At 41.2% G+C, this 23,048-nt stretch overlaps 1 protein-coding gene across 8 annotated transcripts in view; it reads left to right on the top strand.

Moving 5' to 3' along the window:
- Positions 1–23,048, top strand: part of LOC149465907 (sodium channel protein type 5 subunit alpha-like) — a 518,022-nt gene that overhangs the window by 353,455 nt on the left and 141,519 nt on the right. For all 8 annotated transcript variants that reach the window (XM_089673130.1, XM_089673129.1, XM_089673128.1 and 5 more), the window contains one exon: positions 16,546–17,025. In XM_089673130.1, coding sequence (XP_089529256.1) covers positions 16,546–17,025 — 480 coding nt within the window. The remainder of the gene's footprint in view (positions 1–16,545; positions 17,026–23,048) is intronic.

Raw genomic sequence — 23,048 nt, 5'->3', positions numbered from 1 at the left:
AAGTATATATCTATTTGTTTTCCTAATAAATACGTGGTGTATCACGGTAATGCACGATGAGAGTGCGCCCTTGTCTGGTTTTGTTCACCAATACCCAGATTTCCCGATGTTAGAAGGGCTGCACCTCACCATTTGGCATTCAGAATACCGTTTAGTCTGCATGAAGATTTGAGCGCCGGTTTTGTTTGTTTTTAGATTTTATTTTCTGGCAGTCCAATTGCAGCAACTGATTGGCTGGGATCCGCCTGATAATACTGATCCCATTATTAGCTTGATTTCAATTCCTTATCCCACCATTTCAGCTCTTTCTCATCTTGAGATGGCTCTACCGGTCCTATCCATGGCTCCAACTGTGAACCTCTTGAGGTGCGTCTGGAGTACGGTAAGAGCGTCCTTTCATATTACTGGCTTTCTTTCCTGTACTCCCTTGTGGAATAATCTGCAATATGTAGAACTGGCTAAACTGGAGGTTTTTCACGACTGGCGGGATCAAGGCCTGAAATTTGTATATCAGCTGTATTTGGGGGCAATCCTAAAGTCCTTTTCTCAACTGCAAATGGAATTTACATTTACACATAAGCATTTTTATTGTTATCTTTAGCTACGCCATGCGATACAGGCTCAGTCTTCACTGATGTCAACCCATAAGAAGGGCATGATTTCTCGGGTATACTCTCAGCTATTGTCTACAGTACAGGATCAAGCTAGTCTCCGGAGCAGGGCGCAGTGGTCCCGGGATATTGGAGAGTTTGCTGGAGATGTCTGGGATTCTGCCCTGGAAACTGCTCTGGGAATTTCTCTTTCTCCCTCTCATAAATTGTCTCAATTGTTTATTCTCCATCGGGCGTATAGGACCCCTGTGCAACTGTATCAGTGGGGCAGGCGGGATTCAGCTGATTGTCCAAGCTGATTTAATTCATATGCTTTGGCGTTGCCCCAAGTTACATAGATATTGAAGTGAGGTTCTCCAACCTATTTCTCTAGTATCGCAATATACTGTTCCCCAGGATCCCTTGTATTGTCTGTTGGGGGCACTGGACCAAGAACTGTTCCATCCAGGAAGGTATATTATGGTATCTAAACTTTTATATCTGGCTAGGAAGTTGATAGCAAGGTACTGGTTATCGTCGGCTCCTCCGACTAGTAAGCAATGGATAGATTATGTTAATTCTTTACTCCCACGGGAGAAACTCATGTACCGACATCGCAATTCTTATCGTAAGTGCCAGCAGGTATGGCAGGGTTGACTGCATACACCTGGGCTCGCCCCTCCTCAATTGATAGTGGACCGACTTCTGCAGGTGTATGGCTCCACTCTACCCCTGGGGGAGTTCATTTGCATCTTCCATTCTTTTTGATGAGACATCTCGGGTGAACTAGAGGTTGTTGTTGATGTGGTTTTTTTTTATTGTTTGAACACATGTTTTGGCCTTTGTTCCTTTTCCCCATTTCTGTTTACATCTGGTTGGGATGTAAATAGGAAAAAGCAAGATATTGTCAAGAAAGTTTTGGATCCTTGTGGTCTCTGTTTTGTTTGATTACCATTTCTTTTATTCTGTTTATTACGGGATCTGTGTATCCATGTTCTATTTATGTGTAATCCTGCTGTTGCAGTAATGTCCTTGTGGATTCTGTAAATACTGTTTCATTTCCTTTATTATCTTGACAATAAAAGTTGGTTGGATTAATAAAAATGCCTTGGACTGTCTACTTTCCAAAAAGGGGGTATTTGTACTTTCCTGCCACTTTAAGGGCCTCAAGAAATGAGATAGGCCATCAGTATTGATCAGTTTTCAGATATATATATACCATAGTTTGTAGATGTTATAACTTTCATCTAAACCAATTAATATATACTTATTGGGATTTTCTGAACCAAAGACATGTAGCAGAATATAATTTGACTTACATTTATGAAGAAATGTGATTTTATTGGATATGTTTTATAACAGAAACTACAAAATATTGTTTTTTTGTCAGCATTTTTATTTTTTTCCCATTTATACACAAAAAAATGTAAAAGTCCAGTGGTGATCAAATGCCGCCAAAAGAAAGCTCTGTTTGTGTAAAAAGCATTATATATTTAATTTGCGTATTGTGTTGCATGACCGTGCAATTGCCAGTTAAAGTAGTTCATTGCTGAAGAGCAAACAAATGGCCTGGTCATGAAGGGGGTAAAATCCTCCGGAGGTCAAGTGGTTAAACAATGTCTATAATACCGGTGTAATATAAACATAATAAATAAATGAATAAATTGGTATCCCTGTGGATGGACCAGATGGTCAATATTAGTGATAGGGACCTGGCAGCAAGGACCTCTCTTCCCCAAAGCAATTACTGTTGAAAAATGTGACTTTGATAGGAATGTTAAGCTATCCAAGGGGAATGCCAGCTGGTCCTTTTTACTATAGAGTTGCAATTAGTGTGAAACACTTCCCTAGCATAGGAGGTCATAGCATTTAAATACAGTATATTCTTTAATAGACACAAAGACTATAGCTTCATTTTGCATGGGCCAAATGCCTTTGCAAACCCAGTTATTGAAACAACGCATAGATCTGTGCTCAGGCAATAAATCTTTAATCTGCAAAATCCTCCTGCACAATATCCTGATATATGATAAATGGCACTATGTCATTTGAGAGCTGCACTAATCCTGTATCAAAATTACATTTTTAAACCCTCAAATGTGCATGACTTCGCACTTGCAAACAGTCCAGAAAACAAAACAGATTCCTTCAGCAAGAGAACACAAAATTGTCCATATCTCTGGTACAAATGAAAAACTACCCACACAGGGGTTTGGGGTTTCCCAGCTTCAGGGATTCCAAAAAGGAGGCTTTCACAGTTCAGCAACAGTATCTGTCCCAAGCTAGTCCATCTTGCTCACCCAGGTGTGTCCTGCTCCTCCTCTTTCTCACAGACAGTTACTTATTGTTTCCTCTACCTTTTTTAACTCTGATGCATCCAGGTTAACCCCTTCAGGACCAAAGTCCCTGCAATCAGGATTGGGAGGTTCTTCCCTTGCAAAATGCTTCAATATTCCAAAATTCCAGGTGGGGTGCAGAAAAATGTCAACAGGTGCTATTGACTGATGAGTCAAAAGTTGAAATATTTGGCTGTAGCAGGAGGCAGTTTGTTCGCCAAAGCGATGGAGAGTGTTATAATAATGAGTGCCTGCAGGCAACAATGAAGAGTGGTGGAGGTTCCTTGCAAAGTTTGAGGCTGCATTTCTGCAAAAAGAGTTGGATATTTGGTCAGGATCAGTGGTGTCCTTAATGCTGAGAAATACAGAGAGATACTTTTCCATCTTGTCATACCATCATGGAGGTGTGTGATTGGCCCCAAATTTATTCTGCAGCAGGACAATGACCCCAAACATACAGTTGCAAGAAAAAGTATGTGAACCCCTTGGGATTACGTGAAGTTTTGCATGAATTGGGCATAAAATGTGCTCTGAACGTCACCTAAGTCACAACAATAGAAGAACACAGTCTGCTGAACATAATACTACACAAACATTAGATGTTGCCATGGTTTAATTGCACATAACATGTAAACATTCACAGTGCAGGGAGGAAAAAGTATGTGAGGCACTAGCTTAATGAATTCTCCCAGAGCTAATTGGAGCCAGGAGTGAGCCAACCTTGACTCCAATCAGTGTGATGATATTGGATGTGTTGCTGACAGCTGTCCTGCCCTTAAAAAACACACACCTGTTTTGGGTTTACTGGTTTCAAGAAGCACTGTCTGATGTGAACCATGCCTCACAGAAAAGAGCTCTCAGAAGACCTACGATCAAGAATTGTTGACTTGCATGAAGCTGGAAAGGGTTACAAAAGTATCTCCAAAAGCCTTGATGTTCATGTGTCCACGGTAAGACAGACTGTCTACAAATGGAGAAAGTTTAGCACTGTTGCTACTTTCCCTAGGCGTGGTCGTCCTGTAAAAATGACTGCAAGAGCACAGCGCAGAATGCTGCATGAGGTAAAGAAGAATCCCAGAGTGTCAGCTAAAGACCTACAGAAATCTCTGGCACATGCTAACATTTTTGTTGACACATCTACAATAAAGAAAACATTAAACAAGAATGGAGTACATGGGAGGACACCACAGAGGAAGCCATTGCTGTCCAAAAAGAATATTGCAGCACGTTTGAAGTTTGCAAAAGAGCACCTGGATGTTCCACAGCACTACTGGCAAAATATACTGTGGACAGATGAAACCAAGATTGAGTTGTTTGGGAAGAACGCACAACACTATGTGTGGAGAAAAAAAGGCACAGCACACCAACATCAAAACCTCATCCCCACTGTAAAACATGGCGGAGGGAGCATCATGGTTTGGGGGTGCTTTGCTGCCTCAGGGCCTGGACGGATTGTTGTCATTGATGGGAAAATGAATTCCAGAGTTTATCGAGACATTTTACAGGAAAACGTACGACCATCTGTCCACCAACTGAAGCTCCGCAGAGGATGGGTGATGCAACAGGACAATGACCCAAAGCATACAAGTAATTCAACAAAATAATGGCTGCAACAGCACAGAATACGCCTTCTGGAGTGGCCCAGTCAGAGTCCTGACCTCAACCCGATTGAAATGCTGTGGCATGACCTTAAGAAAGCGATTCACACCAGACATCCCAAGAATATTGCTACACTAAAACAGTTTTGTAAAGAGAAGTGGTCCAAAATTACTCCAGATCGTTGTGCAGGTCTGATCTGCAACTACAGGAAACGTTTGGTTGAGGTTATTGCTGCCAAAGGAGGGTCAACCAGTTATTAAGTCCAAAGGTTCACATACTTTTTCCTCCCTGCACTGCGAATGTTTACAAGTTATGTGCAAATAAACCATGGCAACATCTAATGTTTGCGTAGTATTATGTTCAGCAGACTGTGTTCTTCTATTGTTGTGACTTAGATGACCTTCAGAGCACATTTTATGCCCTATTCATGCAAAAATCCACGTAATCCCAAGGGGTTCACATACTTTTTCTTGCAACTGTACAGCCATTGTCATTAACAACTAGCTTCAGGATAAAGAAGAACCAGGAGTCCCGGAAGTGATGGTTTGGCCCCCACAGAGCCCTGATCTCAACATCATTGAGTCTGTCTGTCATCTGTCTGTGATCACATGAAGAAACAGAAGGATTTAAGGCAGCCTACATCCACAGAAGATCTGTGGTTAGTTCTCTAAGATGTTTGGAAAAATCTACTTGCCGAGTTCTTTCAAAAACTGTGTGCATAAGTGCTGGGTGTACCTAGAATAACTGATGATGGTTTGAAACCAAAGGGTAGTCACACCAAATATTGATTTGATTTAGATTTTTCTTCTGTTTGCACACTTTGAATTTTGTGAATTGATAGAAATAAAATATATATTTTTGAAAGCATTCTTACTTTACAGAATTTCTTCACACCTACCTAAAACTGTATATACAGTGGGTAAAATAAGTATTAAACACGTCACCATTACATACAAGGGACGCCATGCACATTTGAGGAGATATGAATTTAGTTTTGCTACAGGATTAGCACAGCACTCACACAAACCCAGTTATTACCCTGTAAAATTGGCAGTGACCTCATCAATATGCTTCACATAGCCATGCAGAGCACAGAGCTGTGGGTGGAAGCCAGTGGGCCCACCCACTACAGGCATCCTGCAGAAAACTACAGGATGGGGTGGAGACAAAACTAGTCACCCTGCATAAGGACAGGGAGCAGCAGTGACTGGTCTTTATTACAGAAACCTCCTGCAAAGAGGTAAAGTCTAATGCTGGATTCATTTACAGATCTGGAATAAATGCACAAAGTACACTAAGAGTACACAAACCCCTTGTAATTAGCTTATCCTGGAGTTCAGAATTAAAATGAACCATTTTACCAAATCCAGACACGAGATCTTGAACTGATTTGAATAGTATGTCATTGCTTCTTGATTTTTACCTTTTTTTAAGCTCATAAAAAATATATACAATGTAAATTTCCCATTCAGCCCATGAGTATCAATCTGCAAAAATGTAGTTATGCTTACATTTTGGTCAGGAGCCCCATGCTGCACCCCAGCAATTTATTGCACAATACCGCAGATTAAGGCTTCACAGGGTACAGTGCATTATGGATCAAAGAAAGCAGCATGCAGCCTCCATTTTGAAACATTTCTCTTATTACCATTTGTTCAGTCTGAATACTGACTCCCACTCACTCAGTGGTACCACGAAAATATGTTCTTAGTCTTGTTATTTGTTTCCTCGTGCAGAATACGAACATATGTGACATTAAATATATGTATTTTTTTTCCTCTTGTGATTCTATTTCTGTCCAAATCTATTTTTGAAGGCTTTGTTCCTCCGGGTTCTTGAATAGGAATCAGAACACTTACCTGGTCACATGTTAGAGCTGGTGGCTAGCTAAAATGGCGTTTTGTATGACCATGCTATTGGAGTTATAAAGGGATTCTGTAACATTCCGTTTTAGCACAATTGTCATTTTTCCCAGCTACACTTTGCAATAAAGGTTACCCATGCTAGCTGTAATTATACCTAGTGTTTTGCTTGTATTGTTCCCTGGGAAAGCGCGAACAGAGTGTTTGTCAATTCAAGTAGCTCTGAGAGAAAAGTTTTACATTTATGAGAATTCTAAATGATCATTTTTTTCTGCTGTGCACAAAATGTTTCCTTCAAATTCAGCAAGTAAGATTAATGAATCAAATTGAGGCAATCATTGAAGGGGCTATATAGTAGTATAGTGCATAATATAGAGCATTTTTAGTGAGGACGTATTTTGAGCTATTTTTTATTATAGGCATTTACATAGCACCAACAATTAATGCAGCGCTTTACATTCACATCAGTTCCTGCCCTCAAGAAGCTTACAATCTAAGATCACTATCTCACATACATACTAAGGTCAGTTAATCTATCAGCAGAATATGGAAGATGTCACCTGCAGGTTAAAATTTTTAAACTCTTACCTATCAGCATGTTTTTGGAGTGTGGCAGTAAACCAGGATACCTGGAGGAAGCCCATGCAAACAGCATGCAGGTAGTGTCTTAGGCAGGATTTGAACCAAGGACCCCAGTGCTGCAAGGTATATTTATTTATTTCAGGTACTATGCCATAATTATTTTATTATTTTATTTCAGCTACTTATAAAGTGCCGTCAATTTATGCAGCACTTTACACATATATTGTACATTCACATCAGTCCCTAACCCTCAAGGGGTGTACAATCTAAGGTCCCTAACTCACATTCATACATACACATACTAGGGCCAATTTACACAGGAGCTAATTAACTTATCAGCATGTCTTTGGAGTGTAGGAGGAAACCAGAGTACCCAGAGGAAACCCACGCAGGCACTGGAGAACATGCAAACTCTAGGCAGGTGGTGCCGTGGTTGGGATTTGAACCAACGACCCTAGTACTGCCAGGCAGAAGTGATAACCATTTAGCCACTGTGCTGCCCACATTCTTTTATAATGAATTACAGGCCCCCTTTATGCAAGCTGAACTATTTCAGCGTATTTAGCAGACTGATAATAAAGGCACTTTAGAAGTGAAACAGGAAGGTAAGGTTTTCTTGCCCATTGTGAAACTACCTTACCTGTACAAAGGAAAGTAAAGGCACCTATTCAATTCATCTTCTTCTCTACATTAGCAGACCCTGACTGGCTGCTAAGAGCAACATGTAGCCATCTTGCAGTTTGTACAATGGGGTTGATTGACTTTAAGGATAAGATCACCTTTAAGAAAAAAAAAAATAATCAATGCACGTACAGTATTTTTTGTCAGAGAAAAAAAAATACATATTTTTTTTTTTTGTTCCACAGGGACCTGCAAAGCACTGCACCCACGATCAGCAGATGAACAGATTCCTCCATCTACACAAATGAAGTGGATGGAGAAATGGATGGAGAAATCTACTCTGCTGGAACATTGTATACTGACAGTGAGACCCAGAGCTGTCAGAATACACTGATCGGTGGCTGCAGCTGCTGATCGACAATAGTTTTGCAATGGTGGTGAAGTTGAGAATTTAAGAACAGATTATTGTAGTGACAGAGAGATAAGAGAGGCTTGTAATGATTCATCCATCCAGGAAAAAATTAGTTTTGGATGGATCACACCCCTTAAGTTGTATTTTATAGTCAAAATGGCTGCCAGCCACTTATGTGTGCAAATCACAGACTGTCCTAAAAAGGGGACCTGTCAGGAAAGATACACAAAATAAGCCATTGCTGACTTATATTTGAAGGTGCACGCTATGTGGCTATACTTTTCTTCACCTCAATGACCTGGTTTACCTGTAGGTACTGTAAATATCTCCTAAAAGTGCACCGTTTAGGAGATATGTACCTTTGTAGAGCACCGGCACATGCGCTTTGAAGGAACGGCATGCCCATGCCATTCCTTCAGAGCTGTGTGCTGTAAAAAATGACCCCTGCACACATGCGTGGGAGTGATGTCATCGCGCCTCGACCATTCAAGCTGCTGGAGCCCACGAACCCCGAAGAAGAACTGGGTGAAGATGGAAGTCCTGTCAATGGTGACAGCGAGCTGCTGGTGGGCTTATTTTTAAGGTAAGTTTCACATAATGTGCTAGTATTCGATGCATACTAGCACATTATGGCATTGTCTTGCAGGTTTGTTTTTGTTAAAAAAAGGTTGTGATTTACTACCACTTTAAGGTTTTTTACCTTAATGCATTCCATGCATTAAGGTAAAACAACCTTCTGTGCTGCAGGATCCTCCCAGCCCCCCCTTATACTTACCCATGCCCGATCCAGCTATGTGCACGAGAGCTATTGGCTCCCGCTGCTGTCAATCAAATGCTATGACAAGGGAGCAGGGGTGGAGTCACCCAATCTGTGTCAATAGATGCAGACAGGAAAGCTCAGGAGCAAGCACGTGCAAGTGCCCCATTGCAAGTGGCTTCCGCCTTACAGCACTAAAAATGGAGGAGCAGAAACTACATTTCCACTTAGGTGAAAACATTTTTTTAAAGCTAGTCCGCCGTTTACATCCTCCTTCTCCCCTTTACATAACTGCTGGAAAAAAGTCTGGAAAAAACATGTAAGGGAAAAGAAAAAATAGATAGTTTACTCAACTTTCCAGTGAGTAGACATGAGTGATGTTATCCTTCCACCAGTGAGATCTGGGGAATGTAGGGTACTCCAAGTCTCGTGAGAAGATGATCCTGAGCAGACCTGCAGCATTATTTGGGGTACTCAGCATTCTGCTGGACCTCACTGGAGAATGATGACGCAACCCCCTGCACCAGGGAAGCTGGAGGAAAACTGAGTATCAAATTCTTTTTTCTTCCCCTACAGGTCAGGTTTTTAATTTTATTTCAAGTGTTTCCCTAAGGGATAGGGGGAGCATATGTAAAGTATAAAGTATAAGTGCTAACTACTATTTTACATGCTTGGTCATATGTGTCCAGTTGTATTAAAGTACAGCCAAAACCATTTATTTTTGTTTTGGATATGGTACATAAGATTTAAAGAGGTACTAAACTGCCCCCACCCCTGCATTTGTTTACCACTTACCTTAAGTGCTGGGGTGCTCCTCAAAGCACATACTCACCTGCACAGTGAATCCAGCATTGTCCTGCTGTGATCTGCTGTTTGGGTGCCACACAGTGGGTTCTGCGCTGCCACCTTGGTCCTTTTCAGCTGGCTGCCACTTTCAGGTGTAGGCAGCCAGCTTTGATGACCTACCCCCCGCACACTCTCTGAACCACCACCCCCCAGCCGCTCTGTGTGCCAGTCCTGCAGCCTCCTAGGAGATGTGATGTAAGCATCCCAGGAGGCTGCAGGACCAGGTACAGGTCTTTCAGGACTAGGCCAGAATGGCAGCAGGGGAACAACAATTACAAAAATAAAGTGGGAGTGTTAAAGTGGAACTAACTTCTTTCAGGGAGCTTAGTACCACTTTAAAACCCCTATTTCTTTTAGTGGTCTGTCTACTATTAGGGGGGTTTACCTTTACTTCCTGTCTTGGAGATGCAACAGGAAGTGAGGAGAAATTTCCTCAAAGTAACAGGAAATCTTATTTTACACAGTTTTCGCCAGAACCATTGTCTTCTTTGGAAGATTTACCATCACCTCTTGATCTCATGACAACTCTAAAACATTAGATTTCCCATCACTTTCTGTCTTGCAGACAGTGAGACATGCTGCAATAAAAATTTGGCTGAGGGTCTAACCCTTCCCTCCCATCCAAACTTGTAAAAAAGGTTTTGCCTTTAATTACACATTAACCACGTCAATACTGTACACTTTCACCCCCTTCTTGCCCAGGTTAATTTTCAGCTTCCAGCACTGTCACTCTTTAAGTCCTAATTACTCAGTCATGCAACACTGTACCCAAATGAAATTTTTAACATTTTTTGAGACAGACAGAGCTTTCTTTTGGTGGTATTTAATCACCGTTGGAGTTTTTTGTTTTTGCTATATAAGCGACAAAATACAGAACAGTTTCTGTTATAAATGTTTGCAAATAAATAATCTTTCTTGACAAATTTAGGTCAAAATGTATTCTGCTTCATTAATTTGGTAAAAATAACCCAAATCAGTGTATATTATTTAGTCTGTGTTAATGTTATAGAGTCTACAAACTAAAGGATATATATTTGAAAATTAATCAATCTTAATGTACAGACTGCCTATCTCATTTCATGAGACCCTAAAATACCAAGACAATGCAAATACCTCCCAAATTAATTTTTTTTGGAAAGTAGACAGTCTGAGGTATTTAGTAAGAGCCATAGTAAGTATTTTAAAGTTGTATTTTTTTCACAATGTTTTGGAAAATGAAGACATTAAATGAAATTTGTATTTTTTCACAATTTTTTTTTAACATACTATCACCAGAGCAGTACAGCGTCATCATATGACTGGTGTGACGATGATCAGGGACTGATGGCAGTATATATATATATTTTTTAAATTTTTAAATTTTTTTTCTTCTTTTATTTTTTACTATTTTTTACATACTGTGACCAGAGCAGTACAGTGTTGCCCTAGTGACACACTACTACTCTGGGGAAGTGATCAGAATTTTTGTTTCTTTTTTACACTATGATTGCTCACAACAGTGATGATTACTGTTATAAGCAATCATTTTTATAAATGGCATTCGTTCATTCATAGCCATTCATTGAGTTCTATTGTGATAGCTGTGATTGGCCACAGCTATCACATGGTACAGATGCACTATGATTGGCCCTGTCTGTACCATGTGATCACTGTGACCAGTCATAAAGGACATCTCAATTATACACAATGAATGGCTATGAATGAAATTAATTCATTGTGTACAACTGTCATGTGATCGTTGTGATTGGTCACAGCGATCACATGGTACTGGTGCCGGCCCGGTATATTGAGCTGTCCACCGCACACAGCAGGTAACAGATCGCACTGCAGTACGGTATTTAGGGCACACGCGAAGCGCATGACTCGGGGGACAACTTATGACATTTATGAACTACTGTAGTTCTCCTGCTCGGCCGTCATTTGACTATAGACTGAGTGGGAAGCACCTAAATATGAACTTTAGCTACTATAGGCAGTGGCGGAACTACCAGGGTTACAAAGGTCACACTTGTGACCAGGCCTTGGGGTTCCAACACTGTGGAGATGGCCACAAGCAGTGTTGTCAGTAAAAAAGGGCACTTCTCTGTTGTCCATAAACCTGTTAAACTACTGTTGTCCCGGAGCTTCTTCTCAGAACTGAGCTCAGATGATTAGTAATCGGCCAGTTAAGGAATTGTGCAGTGCAGTTCCAGAGCTGGTCGATTAGTAGTCAGCTGAATTTGGCTCTGGATTGGCAGAGTTTGACTTGAGTGGATGGGGCAAGCCGTTGTTCAGGTATGTAGTGACATCAGTCGGTTTTGCACGCTCAGTTCCAAAGTCAGCCGATGAGTAATTGGCTGAGTTCGGCTTCAGCTCTGTGGAGATAGGCATGATTACCGGGGTGCTGGTCAGGTGCCTGGTGACATCACCTTTACAGCAAATTTGAAAGCATCTGAAAGGAAGGGGCATGGGGGAGAGGAGAACCAAAGCCTGCAGGCAAGGTCAGTGTGTGACACAGTCAGTCAGTCACTCTGCTGGGTTTCACTGATGTAAGGGGCGAGTGGAGACCTTAAGGTAAGGAGGGAAACTGATATAAAGGTCCCCTCTTATATCAGTGTCCTCACTCCCCTCTTACATCAGTGAAACCTTTTACCCTAGTGTATTCACTCTGCAGACTCTGATGTAAAGGGGAACTCTGAAGACTCTGGTGTAAAGGGGAACTCTGGTGTAAGAGGTTCTCTGGTCACCGGAGCCCCCCCCCCTTACATCAGAGTTCCCAGCATTCCTCTTACATCTGAGTCAGCAGAGTTCACCCTTACAGTGCAAGGGGAAATCTGCAGACTCTGAACTAAGGAGCATCTCTGCAAAGTCTGATGTAAGGGGGGGGGGCTCTGGTGACCAGAGAACCTCTTACACCAGAGTTCCCCATTACACCAGAGTCCGCAGCATTCCTTCTACATCAGGATCCACAGAGTTCCCCTTTACATCAGGGTCCGTGGAGTGTCCCTTTTCATGAGGGTCCGCAGAGTTCCCCCTTACACCAGGGTCCACAGAGTTCCCCTTTACATCAGGGTCCACAGAGTTCCCCTTTACCTTAGGGTCTGAAGAGTTTCCCTTTACATCAGGGTCTGTAGAGTCCCTCCTTGCAATGTAAGGCAAACCCTGCAGACTCTGTAGTACTGTAAAGGGGGCTCTGGGAATGCTGGGAACTCAGTTGTAATGGGGGGATTTTAATGTAAGGGCAGAAAGGGGACCCACTACAGAACATGTGAAAGGGTCCTCATTGCAGGACTATAATAAAGGACCCGTAATGGGAGTAAAGGGCCCCAGGCTCAGGTCAGGGGGTCCCTTCATAGTTGTTTTGCACCCTGAAGATTCTAATTATGCCTCTGACTGTAGGGTTCCTATTTCACTGCAATGAGTCATCTTGCCTAGCAACTGTTGAGTTAAGGTATATCAGAAACACAGCTAGTGCATTGTTTTTGGTGAACAAGCAGACTCCTAGTCCTGCATTATGAGAAGAAACAGTAAATCACAATTGTCTAGCACCACAGAGTAGGAAGCAACAGCTGCAGATGTAATGACCAATTATGAGTGAAGAATGTAAATATATATTTACAAACTATATACATTTAAAAAGGTTTTAAAACACTAACATGTTTATAAAGTTATTTACTTCAAGCTGATCGCTTTTACATGTAATGTATATGTATAAAAAAAATAGATATCTATTTGCCTGCACAGGATGCACAGGTCCCATTCATGTCTATTGGGGTGCAGTGGCAATGTAAACACAACTGCTGGTCCTAATTTGACAGCAATGGTTGTGCGAATGCATGTCCTCAAACAAGGACAGTGTTAGTTTGGGGACACGCACCTGCATGTACATGGCTATAAATTGGGACCAACAACTACCGGTATGTCTATGCTGCCACTGCATCCCCATAGACAAAATTGGGACTGCCTGCTTGCAGATGCATGGAACACCTGTTCATCCTATATGGACAAACATGACCCTTTACACAGATGTAGGCTTAAGTACAACTGTGTGAGTGAGGCCTTATAATAGCAAAGTGTAAACAAAGTTTCATAAATATTAGCAGCTAATGGATTTCTTGATGAGCAACTCTTTCTGTTAGACGTAGGCTAACCATATACATTTAGACTTCTCTTGTTTAGCCCATGCCCCCTTCAACATGTAGGCAGGTGCCTACAAGGGGAATATTTTATGTTACCAAGTAAGCATACACTGCCCAATTTAAGGAAAACCTTTCCTGGGATTTTTGGATTCTGCTTTCTTTCTCAGTCCATGTATAAATTGGGAGAAAGCTGAGTCAGGGGGCTTTTCAAAGGGTTTTTGGGGGAGTTTCCTGAGTGTTCATGAGCTTTTTCTGCGTTTTCTGGGCTTTGTTCTGCGAGACCGCATGGAAGCAAGAGGGTCTCTGTCACTTGAATAGGATGTAGCCTTTGTCCTCCACCCCAAAGGATTCACCAGCAATGGACACTACCAATTATGGACTCTCACCATTTCAGGTATGCCTCGGCAGCCATAGAATAGTTAGATAGGAGTTGGATGGTGTTGTACTTTACACAGTAATGTCTCCAAGCCTTACAGTAAAACATGTTAACTATTGTTCATGGTGGTAAATTGTGTATCAGAGAACAGGGCCTGTAAAGCACACGTGGGGTATGAAAGCAAAGCCGCTACAAAGGGTTAACTTGGAAGAAGAGTCAAATCAGGAAAGGAGTTTCCACGGGTAAACAGGGACTGGTGGGAACTGAACAGTAGCTGGTTAATAAAGCGTGGTACTTGGCATAGGCGAAAGGTCCTCTAGTAGCAATGGGGGTTGGTGTACTTGCTCCTTCTCTAGCGGTCGGTTTTCCCAAAGGTATCTGGGACAAAACCCACAATTCGGAGAGTTCATATACCTAGCTGCATGGTATGGGAGAGTGGAAGGAGCTAATCAAGTGTACGCATGAATTTTGCACTAGGTGCATGTCAGGATCCCATTCTAACACTGGGAGTGAGGTGGTAGAGTTATGCTGGAATGGTGGTGTCCCTCCTAAATGCAACACACAACAAGAAAGGTGTGTGGTGACACGGGATGGAATGCTTCACAGAGGAACTTTGTATGTCACACAGCTGCACACAGTGTACAGTTCATCTCTAAGCTGGGGTACTACCATAATGTTGATTTTCACATCAACGCGGCCCTGCCTGGTCCCAGGCACTAATGAACGTGTGCACGAGAGAAAGGGGTACCCCCCCCTACAGCCCATGCATGTTTAGGGCAACTAGGCCCTGCCCACACATACTCAACAGCATGGACAGAGGAATCGCCACTGCTGGCTATTGTATTTAGACTGAGGCTGCCTGAATACCTGAACAGTGACAGCAAGAAGAGCTCTAGTCAAAACGTTTATTTTCAGTGTTGAATAGTGTGAGGACGGGGATGGAAGGTAGAGAACCTATGACATTATTTTATTGCTATACATGCCCCCATTAAGGAAATTTCTCCTCACTTCCTCTCGAGTCATATGGTGTTTGTTACCATTCACTTCTACACTACTACTAAAAATTGTTTTTATACTGGTCAGTGTCTGTGTTGGAGAGATATCGACTAGTTTCCAGCATTCATTAGACAAAAAGTAATGGGAAATCACACCATCAGGTATACTCACATCATAGCACAAAACTTTGAACAGAATCCGTAACCCTTCCCTATTCCATATAGAAAAGAAGTAAGAGCAATTCTACACAACTTTCATCTGCACTAGTAAACTGTGAGCTTGAACTTCATTTTAAAGCCATAATACCTGATTTACCAAGTGCACTTATATATCTAAAAAATAAAACGTATACTGAAAGTAGGGAACAGTCATAAACAGTTCCCAAAGATGTGTTTCTTTTTATCTATTATGTCATAATTAGCTCATATGAGTTAATATACAGTATATGTGTCACACTGCTCTGCAATGGGTGAGCTCAGCTGTAAGGAATCCCTTGAAAGCCTTTTGTAATATATTTGTTCTTTCAGATTAGCCTGCTTGTTGCAGTAAATGTATATGGATAGGTTTGAAATTTGGAGTAGAGGGTTTTTTAAACAGTATGTTAGTTTTCAATAGATCATATTTGAGCAAGGGGGCTGAAGAGAAAAAAAAAACTTGCCTTTTCAGAAGGACATCAGTATATGCAATCCACATTTTCTGAGCACAGGCTTCCTCCAATACTTAACGTAACAACTAGCATTACAATTTAAAGGCATGAGAAAGCTTCACATTTTTAAAGTTATTTCAGATGCATCTGTAATCACTTTCCATATGTTGCTCCTTGTTCTATTAAATCTTCAAATAACATGAAGAAAGAGCTTGACCCCTCAGCTCTGGCCTGACATACTCCTTTAGGGTGGTTTCTTTTGCTTACAGGGTCCCATGAAGCCACTTATTCATGCACACTCCCTGGATCAAGAATAAAAGGTCATGTGCACACACTCACTGCACTCCGTGCGCAGGTAGCCCACAAGGAAAACACAGAAGACCCATGTCTGTCCCCTCCTCCACTAGAAGAGTTGTCTTTAGAGACAATCACTTTCTTGGAGGAGGCGCATAGGCTGGTCTTGTTTTTGCTCTCCACTCAGGTGACCTTTGTCAGTGCAGGCAGTGCCCAAGCATTGGAGACATTTTTTTAGTGGTTCTATGAATGATAGGACATGTAGTCCCAAGGATGGGGGGGGGACAAGCCTGTCATCTGCCTTGCTGTTCAGTAAGATTCAGATTTGTTTAATTCACAAGACTGGCTGAACAGAATTACAAATCCTTTGCCATACTGTATATGGCAAAGGGTTTTGTTTATTTGCCTGGAGTTCTGCTTTAACAATGTCATCCCCAGTATTTATAAGTAAACAATTATATTAGTTAATGTGTGTATTTTAGTTTTTACTGTATTTTTACATCTTCACAGGTTCTGAACCTCTTCTTGGCTCTCCTGCTTAGCTCGTTCAGCTCGGATAACTTAAGTGCACCGGATGAGGATGGTGAAATGAACAACCTTCAAATAGCGATTGCAAGGATTCAGAGGGCTATTTCCTTTGCTAAACAAACTGTTATTGATTTTTTACGCAACCTTTTTACCAAGCCCAAAAAAACTGGGGACACATTCATTACCAACCTTTCGAGGAAGAACAGGAACATCAACAACATCAATCTGCACAGTCACATCAACATGAGCAGCACAGGGAAAGAAAAGGATTACAGGGAAGGGAATAATACCAATGGAGGCATTGCAAAAAATGGGGAAAAGTATGTTGTGAGTGAAAGTGATGATTACATGGCCAACCCTCGCCTCTCAGTGTGTGTTCCCATCGCTCTGGGTGAATCTGATGGAGAATATCATGAAGAAGATGAACAGAGCATTTTCACAGATGTTGAGATCAGTAAAGAGGTCAGTCTACATGATATTTTATGGAATATTGTATATATGTCTTTAAAATGTTTGCTCCAGAAGTATTATTTAAGGTCAAAGCCCACACACTGGTAAAACACTCTCTGACTTCTTTGTGACGCAAGCATTAAGATCTATGTGATGGATTTTAAGTTCCACTTGGATAATGCATGTGTCTTCTGCAATAAAGACCCCACCTGTTCAGTTTTTTATTATTAGACTTTTTGTTTCGCTTTAAGAGGAGTTTCCACTTTCCTTGTTGAAAAGTGATATTGTTGAGAATGCAACAAGAGATGTTGGAACATACAGTGGTGGGCAGGAACACCCAAAATGTCTGGGTGGACAGGAAGAGTGGCAAGAACAGAGGTAGACAGATCTCGCTGTTGGAGTATCCAAGACTAGAAATGAGCTTCAGCATCCTCCTAAACTCATCTCTACCTGAACTTTGAACTTGCACTCTCTTTTTTACTTCAATGAGCAGTGGGTCAAGTCATTCCCACCTTGCAGCTAATGTAAATGAAGAGATGAGTTCGGCTGGAGATGGTAGATGGGCTGGAGATGTGTTCAGAGGATGACTGGAGATGGGTTCAGAGTATGTCTGAGTTCATTTCTGTCCAAGAAATATAAAAAGCCAAATTAGTCCACCGTGTTCCACCTATAACTGAAATGGTGGACTGGCCCCTTAACAATCCTCATGTAGGTCATTCTACTTGCAAATCTTCTGTTTAAAAGTGTGAAATGTTTAGGCAGGTGTGGGAGATGGCTAATCTGTTTTATCTGTCTGAGCTCAGTATCGGTTTATTCCAGTTCCGTGATACTTTTTTGGCTGTTCAAACTGTTGATTTCCTTACAGAGTGTTGGCTGACAACAAATCACATTAGATCAATATCATCAGAGGATTATTCCTGCCAAATATCAAGATTTCCTATTTGTGATCCTGTAACTGTCACGTTATCTTTTCATGCCTGATGTGGAAAAATCAGTTCACTAAAACCCTTTTCCCACATAGAAATCTGAATATGGGGATATCCCTATGGGTAGGAAGCAGCATTGGATAATTGTGTAAGCAGATTTCTCTTGTGACCTTGACCATTACATGATAGAGAATAAAGCTAAGTTTCAGTATCGCCCAGCATATCCTCTCATCATGGAACAAGAGGCGAGCTGACTATTTCCTGATTTGGCTGCTTGAGAGTCTCTTGTGTTTCTTACAGCAGGTGTGCTATTTCATCTATGATGCATCCTGTCAGCTGCTTCACTTTGTGTAGCTAAAACAAATGCGAGTAAACAAGCTTCATAGGGGGTTTAATAGCCGCTCAATGAAGACATGCAACTATCGCTTTCTTGGGGATGCAGAAATCACCATATAGTTCCTGAAGGTTTATGCCACTACACAACAAATAAAAGGTGCAATTTCACACTTTATGTATTCATTTATGTGTTAGTAATACAACAAGAACAGCTTCTCCTGCAATTTATAGATATTGGGGATTTGAACAATGCAACTGATTTTGGTCCTTGAGGTCATGGGGTTCCAGAATAATTGCTGCTCCCCTTTATTTCCTGGCATTACCGCTTATAAAAAAATTAAGTAGCATTTCTGTTTGCTGTCTCCTTTAGTGTCTTTTGTTTAAAGCTACTGTAAGTGCGCCTTTTAATAAAACATTACTGTGCAGCCAAGTGCCCCCAGTAGTGTTAAAAACTTGCCAAGCATATAAACATACAGCTAGTTTACATGACAAACCTGAAGGTCAATCTCTGCTTCCCCCAAGCATGTCCAAAAAACTGTCCTCCTGACAAACTCAGTCACTCCCTTTATTCACCCTGTCCTGGCATAGAAATGGAGACACTGTAACCATATGGCACATCTCTTGATATAAAAGGAACAAGTGCTCTCCCTTGTTTACAACTGGCTCATGTGCAGTGGGCTTTCCCTCCCCCTAGTGGCTAAACTCAGTTCTGCTGTGACAGGGGGAGAGAGTAGCATTTCTGTTTGCTGTCTCTTGTCCAAATAAAACTACCCCCTTGAAAGATTGGCGTGTCCTGGCATGGAAGTTGAGATGCTCTGGCTATTGACAACTCCCCTAGCATAACAGGAATGAGCATTCTACCTTGTGCTGTGGACTGTCCTTCACCCTGTCTCAGCAGAGCTGATCTCAGCCACTGCTGCGACAGGGGGAAGGAAAGCCCACTGCACATGTGCCAGTTGTGAACAAGGGACAGCACTTGTTCGTGTTATGTTGTGGGTACACTCAACCATCAGAGTGTCTCAGCTGCTATGCTAGGACAGGGTGACTCTGCCATGGGGTGTTTTTTGGACGGGTTTAAGGGAAGCAGAGATTGACTAAAGGGTTGTAAACTAAGCTGTATATTTTTAGTCTGAACAATGTTTTTACACTGCTGGGCCCCTTGACTATATGGTATTTTTTTAAAGGCAAGCCTTTTTAACACTTTAGTTGGCATGCAAGGGCTTAAAGGAATGGTACTTTTAGACCTAAACTTTAACTATTATCATTAACTGAAAGATATTTAGATTGTTAAAGCCCACCTCAGTCTCCCTTTATCTTCTCTGTTACTTTTTGTTTTCAAAAATACCTTTTATACTTACTTTAAAGCCAGCTTTCTTCTTGCTTTAATGATGTAGGCAGTCCTGAATGCTGCAGAGAGCAACACTCTTGTAGTGACAGTAGTGCTGTACTCTGCAGCATTCCCTTTTTGAACAGGGTGCTTATCACAGTCTGGGCTCACAGGAAATAGGGTAAATGATGATAGCCATTATGTAATGTAAATCAGAAGAGAACCAGCAGTAAGTTGCAAGAGCGGAGAGTCTGTAGGGGACAGTTAGATAGTTACATAGTTAGTCTGGCTGAAAAAAGTCCATCTAGTTCAACCATAAAAAAAAAGTTATAATCCTATACAAACAGTTGATTCAGAGGAAGGCAAAAAACCCAGCAAAGCATGATCCAATTTGCTCCTGCAGGGGAAAAAATTGCTTCGTGATCCCCCGAGAGGCAATCGGATATTCCCTGGATCAACTTTACCTATAAATGTTAGTATCCAGTTATATTCTGTGTATTCAAGAAAGAATCCAGACCATTTTTAAAGCAATCCACTGAGCTGGCCAGACCCAACTCTTGATGGAGTCTATTCTACATTTTCACAGCTCTTACTGTGAAGAACCCCTTGTCTTCTGTGATGACCTCACGGTGCATAACTCTACACCGTGTTCACAACATGAACCACTGATGTATTTATACATGATGATCATATCCCTCCTTAATCTCCTCTTCTCAAGAGAGAATACATTCAGTTCCTCTAATCTTTCCTCATAGCTGAGCTCCTCCATGCCTCTTATCAGTTTGGTTGCCCTTCTCTGCACTTTCCCCAGTTTCCCAATATTCTTTTAGTGAATTGGTGGCCAAAACTGAACTGCATATTCCAGATGAAGTATACTAATGATTTGTACAGGGGTAAAATTATATCTCTCTCTCTGGAGTCTATATCTCTTTTAATACAAGAGAGGATTTTTTTGCTTTAGAAACTTCAGCTTGGCATTGCCTCCCATTATTAAGCTTGTGATCTACCAGAACTCCCTGATCCTTCTCCACCATTGATTCCCCCAGTTGTACCCCCCTAGTATGTATGATGCATGCATATTCTTAGCCCCCAAGTGCATAACTTTACATTTATCAACATTAAACCTCATTTGTCACATAGTTGCCCAATTAAACAGTACATTGAGGTTGGTTTGTAAATTGGGGACGTCCTGTAAGGATGCTATTCCACTGCAAAGCTTGGTGTCATCTGCAAAGACTGAAACAGTATTTTTAATCCCAGACCCTATATAGTTTATAAATATATTAAATGTAAGGTCCCAACACTGAATCCTGGGGTACACCACTAACAACCCTAGAACATTCAGAGTATAAATCATTAACCACTACTTTCTGAATATAATCTTTTAGCCAGTTTTCTATCCATTTACATACAGATTTTTCCAAGCCTGTAGACTTTACCTTACACATTAGCCGTGTGTGGGGAACTGAGTCAAACGCGTCTGCAAAATCCAAATATACCACGTCCACCGCCACCCCTCTGTCCAAGGTTTTGCTCATTTCTTCACAAAAAGAAATCAGATTTGTTTGATAACTTCTCTTTTATGAATCCATGCTGTCTGTTGGTTAAAATATTTTTTGCAAGCAAGAACTCATCTATGTGGTATTTTATTAAACTCTCCAGTATCTCCCAACTATAGAAGTTAAACTAACAGGTCTCTAATTACTTGGTAAAGATTTTGATCCCTTTTTAAATAAAGTCACCACATTGGCCTTACTCCAATCCAGTGGTACTGTGGCAGTCATTAAAGAGTCCCTAGAAATTAGAAACAATGGCTTTGAAATGACAGAGCTCAATTCTTTAAGGACCCGTGGGTGTATGCCACCCGGTCCAGGTGCTTTATTCACCTTTATTCTGTCTAAATATTTCTGGATCATAACAATTGTGAGCCAATGTGGACCAACTGGCACTGTGTCAATACCATCACCAGTATGGACAAGAGCTCCCCCATGCTCCTTTGTACAGAGCTGAAGAAGGTATTTAATAAATCTTCTTTCTCTTTGTCCCCAGCCACTCACTCTAGATTATTTTGTAAAGGGCCTACATGCTCGGACTTGACCATTTTTCTATTAATATATTTCAAGACTTTTTTGGGGTTTGTCCTGCTATCTTTTGCAATCTGTCATTCGTTTTCAATTTTTGCGGGCCTTGATTTCCTTTTTACATATTCTGTTATATTCTTTGTTATGTTTAAACAATGATAGTGTTCCTTCTATCAACAATTCAGGACATGAGGGTTGTTAACCAGGGTTTTTTTATCCAGGCTTCTGAGGGGCCCCAAATCGTCTACAGTTAAACCAATAAATTTAATGAGCATTTTACAAAGCTGCACAGATTTTTAGTATCTACTGGGGCCCCTTTACTGCTAATTTCTGGAAAAGGTGAACTTAACCTTTAAGTTTCCCCTACCTTAATCCTCTTTCCTAAAGTCACTGGTTTCAGATCCTTGCGGCCACCAAATATTCCTACATTTTTTCTAGTGCACCCTCACTTACAGGAAGTAATATATGCTGAGTGGGCTGTTTAGCTTTTTTAACTTTTGCCATAAGCCACATAGGTTTTATTTTTAGCCTTTTAAACTTGTTGCCCATGGGAATATATTTTGCAGTGTGTTCACATACAGTCTCTTTGAAGGACTCCCATTTCTGTGCTGTGTTCAGTGATGCCAATATTCCCTCCAAGTCTAGGTCTTGGAGAGCATCTCTTAGCCTTGGAAAATTAGCTCTTAAACTTGAGTGTTTTTATTTTTCCTGTATGTGCTTGTTCTTTACACCTAACAATAATTGAAATCATGTTATGGTCACTGCTACCCAGATGTTCTTTTATATGGACATTCATAATAAGCTCTGCTTGGTTTGAGATTAGCAGGTCTAGCAGAGCATCATTCCTAGTTGGGGCCTCTATGAACTGTACCATAATATTGTCCTGGAGTAGGTTTATACATTTATGCCCTTTAACTGTTTCTGCAGTGCCATTACTCCAGTCAATTTCCAGGTAGTTAAAATCTCCCATTATTATCACTGTCCCAGTCCTTGCAGCCCTTTCGATCAGTGCAAGGAGCTGAGTCTTCACCTCCTTATTAACACTGGGTGGCCTATAACAAACTCCAATGATTACCTTTGTTGTATGCAACCCCATGCGCAGTTCCACCCATAATGCTTCAGCCTCATCACACATGAGGCTGCAGCATTATGAGTGAAACTAGGTCCTCTTCCACACTTGCTTTGAGATCACTTCTCACATAGAGACAGACACCACCACCTTTCCTTTTTACCCTGTCTCTTTATAAGAGAACATAGCCAGGAATACTAATGGCCCAATCATGTGAAGAATGAAGCCAAGATTCAACAATACCAATTAAATCATAGTTCTCTTCATGCACCAAAGCTTCCAGCTCACCTATTTTG

Source organism: Staurois parvus, unplaced genomic scaffold (genome assembly GCF_062004578.1).
Source record: "Staurois parvus isolate SC_StPar_1 unplaced genomic scaffold, SC_StPar_1.0 ptg000136l, whole genome shotgun sequence".
In the NCBI taxonomy this organism is placed as follows: domain Eukaryota; kingdom Metazoa; phylum Chordata; class Amphibia; order Anura; family Ranidae; genus Staurois; species Staurois parvus.
The sequence above is the reverse complement of the archived record's forward strand: the minus strand, read 5'-3'. Positions and strand labels throughout refer to the sequence as shown.